Source organism: Myripristis murdjan, chromosome 1, assembly GCF_902150065.1.
Source record: "Myripristis murdjan chromosome 1, fMyrMur1.1, whole genome shotgun sequence".
NCBI lineage: Eukaryota > Metazoa > Chordata > Actinopteri > Holocentriformes > Holocentridae > Myripristis > Myripristis murdjan.
The window spans coordinates 13,019,265-13,027,486 of record NC_043980.1 but is presented as its reverse complement, the minus strand read 5'-3'; the positions used below and the strand labels follow the sequence as shown (position 1 = coordinate 13,027,486).

General features: G+C 42.0%; 1 protein-coding gene and 1 non-coding gene across 3 annotated transcripts; both read left to right on the top strand.

Annotated features, from left to right (window-relative positions):
• The first annotated feature begins 123 nt into the window (after positions 1-123).
• On the top strand, positions 124-196 carry trnar-ccg (transfer RNA arginine (anticodon CCG)). Its single transcript has one exon. It is a non-coding gene; the product is annotated as a tRNA-Arg (tRNA).
• Positions 162-7,227, top strand: LOC115367896 (uncharacterized). 2 transcript variants are annotated; one of them, XM_030063859.1, is made up of 6 exons: positions 162-214; positions 1,131-1,276; positions 2,254-2,925; positions 3,939-4,025; positions 4,804-4,995; positions 6,375-7,227. In XM_030063859.1, exons 2-6 carry the CDS (start codon positions 1,204-1,206, stop codon positions 6,560-6,562), a joined length of 1,212 nt encoding a protein of 403 aa, XP_029919719.1. In that variant the 5' UTR covers positions 162-214; positions 1,131-1,203; the 3' UTR covers positions 6,563-7,227. The 2 variants fall into 2 exon arrangements, with proteins under 2 accessions (XP_029919719.1, XP_029919715.1); XM_030063855.1 differs by lacking the exon at positions 162-214 and having other exon boundaries at positions 602-1,276.
• The last annotated feature ends 995 nt before the right edge of the window (positions 7,228-8,222 follow it).

Here is an 8,222-nt window from a genome sequence, read left to right as displayed (position 1 = left end):
CCTCACTGCGAACTGCTCGAGATTATTTGTGAAAATGTATAAGTATAAAACAGTTATGTACGGCGTTCCTCATTGGTAGGTTTGTTTTTTATAATGTATTGTATCTACAATGGGAAACGTGATGACCCAGTGGCCTAATGGATAAGGCATCAGCCTCCGGAGCTGGGGATTGTGGGTTCGAGTCCCATCTGGGTCGTCTTTACTTAACATTTTAGTGAGTATATAAAGGCACAACCCAAAGTGAGTGATGTGAAAAGCCATAGAAAATGAGCGCTACTGTGGATTCCGACTCCTATGGATGATTAACACCGATTAAAAATGAAAAAAGGTGCGCAAAGCAGTCAAACCGATGCAGCGCGGTAAGAAATAATGACGCCCGGGGTTTTATTTCTGCACCGCCTCCGACAGAGACGTGCACCTTTGCGTCTGCGGAGGATTATTTGCAGATTTTAGACCACAAAATACCGAAATGCACACTCCCAGTAACATGCACTCCCTCGGTCCTGAAGAGGGCAGTGATGTATCAGCACACGAAGCAGCTCTGAGATAACCATAACTCATGTCTGAGTAAAAAAAAAAAAAGGTGAATACCAAACAAACATGTTATTTGTGTGTAACAGCCTGCCTTAATTGCACACATCTAATTCTTCAGATGTGTGGCTAAAACTTGCACTGTTGTACCCCCAGCATGATTTGCAGCAAATGAGAAGATATCTGGTTTTTAATGTCTTCCCTTTATTGTTTTTCTTTTGCTCATTTTCAGTGGTTCATAAACTATACTGGTTGTAAACTTTAACACGTTATTGCATTACTCAGGGATAAATTTTTCATGGCTGGAAGATTGCTGCAGAAGATTTTGAAGGTCTTGAGGGAACGTAAATGTCAGACACAAGGCTGTATGCAAATCTAATTCCCATTGTATCGGATACTACAAGGTACACTGCAGACAATAAAGTCTACAGGGAGCCATTTCCTCACTCTTATAGCATAAATCACAAAGGGAAGCTTTTTCTTTTTTTGTAATCCATTTATGAATGAAAAGAGCGTCTGATGTCACGTCAAAGTGTTTATTTCTGCATGTGGGACGTCCCACCGCCCTGTCCACCCCATCCCATCTCATTCCCAAACAGGGCCCGTATAAAACTCCCAGGAATCCAGACACTCTTGCAGACCTCAAAGTGTGTCCCAGCAGAGCCATCCAGGATGACAGGGATTATTTTGCTCCTCTTGTTTCTTGTGTTTCCTCTTCTCAAGACAGAGGAGCATGTTGTTAACGGTGAGTGCAAACATTTATTCCTCTTGGGATTTTGCTATCATTCATAAAAGTGAGAGTTTGTGGTGACTATTTTTTCATTCATTGGTAAAAATGTATTTTTGTTTCACTTATTTACAAAACAGCCTTTATTCACACAAACTTCTTGCTGTACACTTTTATTCCTGAGGGAATTGAATTATGCAACACCAGTTCCCCTTCTGGATTCCCTGCTGTCGTAGTTTATTATTTGAGTTTTTTCGAGTTTTGGTAATTGTGGAATCTGTAATTTTGTATCTTACCAACTGATAATCTCTCACAGTACCCACTGATTCCCTTTTACCTGTTACAAATATCTCTGAAAATCCTGCAAGAGGTATACATTTTTAGATTTAGAGCCTCGGTTAATTTGTTTGTTCAAGCCACAGTTGCTTCCTATTAGAAAAATTACAGGCCAAAGCGATCACATTTGCAGCAATCTGGATGAAAAAGATGAGGAATAATTGACTATGTTATTATTGATGGACTGAGGACTTCATTATACTCAGATCTTTGTTAAGTTTCAAAACTTAGATTTTGACTCTAGATGTTAATTGGGTTTAATTTATCTAACCCACATATTTCAAAATAAGATATGTAATTACAAGACAAGTTAAAGTATCAAATTCTCATCTGGAGATAAAACATTTCACAGAACTACAGATGAATCTCGGTCTAGTACAAAAAGGCCTGTCTTGATAATAATTGTAGCTCTAAGAAAAATGCTGTAAGTTAAATAATATACTTATTAGGCAAAAGCTAATTTTGTAGATAAAGAAATGAGGAAAGTTTCATGGAAGATTCACTGAAATTGAACAAATCCATGTGATAGGTCAGTACATATGAGATCAGCCGGGCATTAATATCACCCTGAAATGGTATCATATCATATCATATTATATTACATCACACTGCATGAGCTGTCTAATCAGAGGACATGTTTTTGTGTGTCTCCACCACAGAGCTGTACAGCCTGATAGAAAAGGGCCAGGGCAGCTTTTCGGATCCAGCTCCCGGCAACCAGAGCAGGCTGGGGGCTAAGGAACCATCCCTGCCGATCAATGAGCTGCTCGAGAAGAGCAGCAGGGCCGGGGACACAAAATACTCCCTCCATCCTCTACCGTCTGGTGTCTGGCCAAAGCACAGCGACCTGGTCCCCATCCTGCGCCACCACACCCCCCACAACAAGAGCAAGAAGGGCTCCAAGAGCGACCGTCTGACAGAGCACAACAGTGACAAAACCAGAGGAGAGGCTGCCGGTCTGTTTCCCAAAACTGCACAGACTGGAGCTGCGGGTGCTGCCAACAACCGCACCGTGCAGAAAAACAACAACCCAGACAGCCACTCCAACATCAGTCCACCGCAGCAGAATGAGCCAGAGGGACACCCCAACTCCAGACCCAGGGGTCAACAACCCCACCAGCCTCCCACCCAGACACACCAGCCGGCCCAGGCCCCAGTCCCACGCAGGGATCCCCCCAACCGGCGGCTGGACCCGGAGGAGAACCGCCCAGGGAAGTCCAGCCTCTATCAGTCCGGCATCGGTGGAGCAAACAGGAACAACAGCCGGCCCTCCGTCCTCTTCAACCGGCGCTCCTCCAGCCTCCTCTACCAATTTGACATCCTGAAGAAAGGTAGCATTTTGTTTCTGATATGTACACACACTCAACAGAAATTAACTCAATAAAAAGAAGTTGCCTGCATGCATGTATGTGACCTTACATGAAAAAGCAGCCTTTTACTGTCACACAATAGGGTTCCCAATAGTATTTTGAGTGAATAATTAGTGACAGAAACAGAAACATGCACTCAGATCTCTCTCTCTCTCTCTCTCTCTTTTTTTTTTTTTCAAAGGAAATTGGATCATTTGTGAAGTTAAATGAGCCTGGGACATTAATGTTTGGGTCACACATGAATTGGAAATGGGTGACAGGCTAGAAAATCAGTCACGGGGAACCTCTAATTGTCTTAGGAGATGCTGATTTGACCCATAGTTCTTGACACAAAAGTACACAAAATGATCAGAATACCCTTGAACAGCAACACGAATCACAAATGGCTCAAAAGACCAACAAGTTGCATCTGTCCTATGTCAGACTTCATTCATAGATGTATGTTGCATAGATAGATTCACAGACAGACAAGTAGATTCAAGGGATAACATGCAAAAGTGAAAACACTTATTTCCTTCGTGGTCTGCACACACTGTATTTGCACAGAAAGTCATGCAGTTCACAGACTACGTGGGGGGGCTATGATGACGGTGACTGACTTCTGCCAGTTACTTAATGTCTCCTGCCACTAATTAGCACTATTTCTTCCCTCAAATCTGGCTGTGAATGCGTCCCTTTGTGCGGCGTCTTAGGGGGGTAGCGAGAGCTTATAATGACAGAAATGCTTAACAAGTGACATCGGTTATGATACTGTAATTAAGACAGAAGATGTAAGAAAGGATGCGATCCCATCCAGTGCCGCTCCTCCCCGATCCCCGGCTGAGGAATGCGATTCCTGGGTTTTGTAATGACAACCTTGTCCTTTCTAATGACACTGGAATGAGAGTCTGGCTCCACCGCTGGCAGGGTAGACAGTCACTCTCTCTTTTCTTCTCATCCCTCCATCCTGTCCTCTGCCTGTCTTCCCCCCTCAGAGTCTGACTTCACACATGACGCCTTCTGTTTGAGCGAGTGCAGGAAGGAGAAGGAGGAGAGAGATTATTACTGCTACAGTGAATTTGGTATGTATCCAGTGAGAGACAAAGATTGACTGTTGTGATGTGATAACGTGGGCGTGCTTCTCCAGCCTTGGAGTGTCTGTCGGGAACATGCAAGTGCATTTAACCAGTGAAAACACAATGAAACCAGGACTGGAAACAATGCCTTGTCCAGCCAACTTCGGCCATGGGAATCTGGCGATTTAATGAGCCGTTTTATGTTATTAGTTGTTTCCAGATACAATCCATAACTGCCACATGGCATTTCCTCCGGCAAATCTGTCAACTCACCTCTTTATTCTTTATTCATTATTTGGATCCCCTTAGCTTCCAGAGAGTGGTTGCCAGTCTTCCTGGAGTCCACACAAAAACAGCAAAAATGAAAACAAGCAATGATTAAAATCACGCTGTTTCAATAATACAAAAAGATCAAAACAAGCCAAATGTGAAGATCAGTAAATAAGTAAAATAACTCTACAGATGAAACAAAAACAGTAACCTACAATGAAAACAAAAAATGAAAAACAATCAAAAATTCTGAGACTGAAACACACACACACACACACACACACACAACAATATCTATAAGAAATTCATCAGTTTTTGTTTTAGTAACTTTTAAAATGAAAATGGTTCTCATAATAAAAACTTTTATTGACATATGTGATGTTAGCGAGCATTGGAGCAACACTGTGTTTTGAGTAATGTTGAGAAAACAAAATATCTATGGATTTAAATGATCAAATAAATGTCTGCATTGTACCTTTAAAACCCACTAGCATGTTGATGTGCATTTTCACAGCCGTCAATGGGATTGTTCACGACATCGACGTGGTGCGTAAAGGGATACGCCTCATCACGCTGATGGTGAGCAGCGATGGCTTCTACAAGATGAGCCGCCTCTACGTGACGCCCGACAGTTTCTTCTTTAAGGTTCGCCTCCTGGTCCTGGACACCTACAAGTGCAGCAAGCCCTGCCCGGATCTCAAACTCGGTACGTGCAGGAGAGTAACACAAAATATCTGCCTTCACTTGAGTTGAGTGAGCTCCTAGGAGATCTATGGAGGTGCATTAGGGCCAATTACAGAGCCCAGGGAGGGTGGGGTGAGGTGGAGGGTTAATATTCTGAGAAAAAAAAAAAAACAGGATTTGTGAGATTTGGCTTGGGTAATCTCTGAGATTAAAGTGGTAAATTTACAAGAGAAAAAAAACACTGATTTATGGAGAAAAAAAACAAAAAAATTCAGAGATTATAGAGTCACAAATCTGCAAGAAAAAACTCAGAAATTCTCTGAGATTAAAGTTGTAAAATTTATGAAAAATTAAATTTAGTTATGAGAAAAAACTTGAAAATTAATGTGTTGTTTTCTTCTGAATAAGCCCAAGTCAAGCAACATCTCTTCAAAGTCTGGATGCTGATAATAATTTTTTGATTCTGGGCTAAAATCGCAAGTATAAATCCTTATTACTAAATCTGATGATATAAGAAAGACTATTTTTCCAAGTTTTTTTTTGAGAAATTTGTGAGTTTTTTCTAGTAAATTTACGATTTCAGTCTCAGAATTTTTTTCTTTCGCAAAGGTGTGACTGTCCAGTCTCAGAATTTTGTAGTTTTTTCTTATACATTTGTGAGTTTTTTTTTTCTCACAAATTTACCACTTTAACCTCAGGGAATATCTTAATTGTTTTCTTGGAGTATTACCCTCCCTCCCCCAGCTTTGCTTTTTTTTCTCCCCACAATGGCCCTAATATGCCGCCGTACCAACAGGGAGGACAGAAAATGAAATTCTCCTCTCCCTCACAGCCACCGTCAGTGGCCTTGAGCAAGGCACTGCTGTGTAGGTGGAGCTTCTCCATGGTGAATAGTACAAATATAAAAACCACACAGAGCAGCTTGAGTGTGTGTAACCTGCCCTCACTGGGATGTCGCTCTGTGTTACTGTCTGACTTCTCAATTTGGATGCTTAAGTAAAGAAAAAAGAAAAACAAACATCCGGTGAGATTAAAGATTATCCATAGAATTTTATTAGTACCATAAGTCTGCAGTCCAAATGACCCATCAATCAAAAAAAAAAAAACCAAAAAAAACTACTATCAATTTTATCCAAAGGATCCATGCGTGGGAGAAAAATCAAGCATGTGAGAAATGTGTTTGTGGGATTGCATCCAGCCACTTTCGATGATTAGATTTTTTTAGATTGTACAAACTGAAAATAAAACAACAGTACAGTACAGTAGTAAACCACCAGAATAAGTCTTTAACATAAACTAAGTCATTTAAAAAGAGGCAAAATATTACTCAAAAAATTTACATACTACCCCTGGTTTGTCTGTCTGAAAATGACACATTTTACCCTTGTTTTTTCTCTCCAGGGAGCAGATACATTGTAATGGGTCAAATCTACCACCGGAGGCGCCACCTCCCCAACGACCTCCTGACCCTGCTGGGCGGCAGACTGAAGCCCGGCGACGGCCTTCTGCGAAGCAACAACTACGTCAAGAGGTTCAACAAACGGAGGCACCAGAAAGCCCTGGAGGCCACCCGCTCCAGGTGCAGGTGAACCCCAAAGACAGGACTACTGCCCCCTGCTGCAGGGCAAGAGACATTGCAGCCGCTCACCTGAACTGACCTATAAGTAGCCCTTTAGTATCGCAGGAGAAAGAAGAAATATTGAAGGCAAGGATTTATTTTCAAATGGACTGCTCCGGTGTGTCATAATCCAGATCGATATTTTTTACTCATTTGTACGGTTCCTGTTCTCCCTTTGATAGTGTTCCTCGGTGTTTGAGGCGTCAAACAAGGGTGCTCACTCAGCCCACTACTGTTTTATGACTGAATTTGACAACTCCAGTTAAAACTTGGTAAGCAAGCTGCATCCTCACCCAAACTGGGCATTATTAGGGCGACCCCTTCATGTCTGGTACATGAAATCACTCAATTACAGTATCATAGGTCTCAAATTGGCTTACCTCTAAGGGAAATATTTGGCTTGACTGAAGCCAACTCCCTTCTGACATTTAGCATGAAGCAAGTTCAATAGTTCAATAGAATAATTCAGGTGAAGGAATTTTTTTTGGCTCTCATAAAGTTGCATGAATTTTTCATCATCTTGTTTGAGCTAGCGCAGAGCCATTTTCTATGACTTATTCAAGCATTTTAATCAAGCCCATATTTGTCCTAAGTGGAAAATACTGCCAGGTCCCCGTCCACTATGACCCAAACACACAGTTACACACACACACACACACACACACACACACACAGAGGAAAGATTATCTGTTTAATGTGTTTTTCCAAGCTGGCACAGAGGTGGCAGTTTCCCCCTTTGGAACATATCTGCGTGTTATGGGTAATTTTTTTTTTTTTTTTTTAAATCACTGTCTCGCACATAAAACTGATTTCTAGATCCAAGACCCGCGTTTTAATAATCTGTGTTAAATTTATTCCGCACATTATGATACAGTGCATCTTATCTTCTGTGAACAATCCCTCCATGCCACTGGCTTCACTAAACAATCAGGCTCAGCTGATTTTCTGGATCAAAGTGTTCATCAAGTCCTGGCAACTTTTCAGGCACAAATCCAACATTTTTGACACCTGTAATGATTCTACGATGCTTTTAAAAATGAACACTGCTTTTATGGCACTGATCAGTATTGTTGTTCAACACCCAGCCCCATCCATGACATGTCACTGTGGTTATTATTGGGAAACAGGAAATGCACTATTATTGTTACAAGGACCGAGGGGAGGGAATGAAGGGCCTGGAAGAGCAGTAATGAACCCCGGTGGAGGAGGAGGAGGAGGAGGAGAAGGAGGAGGGAGCAAAGGAAGAGAACACAGGACCTTAGCTTGTCATGAGAGCGGCTTATTTTTCTAACTTTAATTATGTGTCCACGATGAAATGTCTGCCTGAGCAAACTGGGACATCAAAAGGGTCCTGGCTGAATGAGGAGGGGGTGTGTTGTTGTAGGGAGAAAGCCATAAATCTAATCACAGGAATCTGATCCTCTCCGCACCTGGACACATGACTCGGAAAAGTGCCTCCGTCGCAGCTCCTCTTTTGGAACGGCAATGCCAGCTTTGGCTCTTGTTCGCTCGCTTACACACACACAGACACACACAGACACACACACACACACACATATATACACAACACATACCCCTCTGGAAGGGCCAAAGCTCAAAGGAGGTATTTAAGTATTTAGGCAGGATCAGAG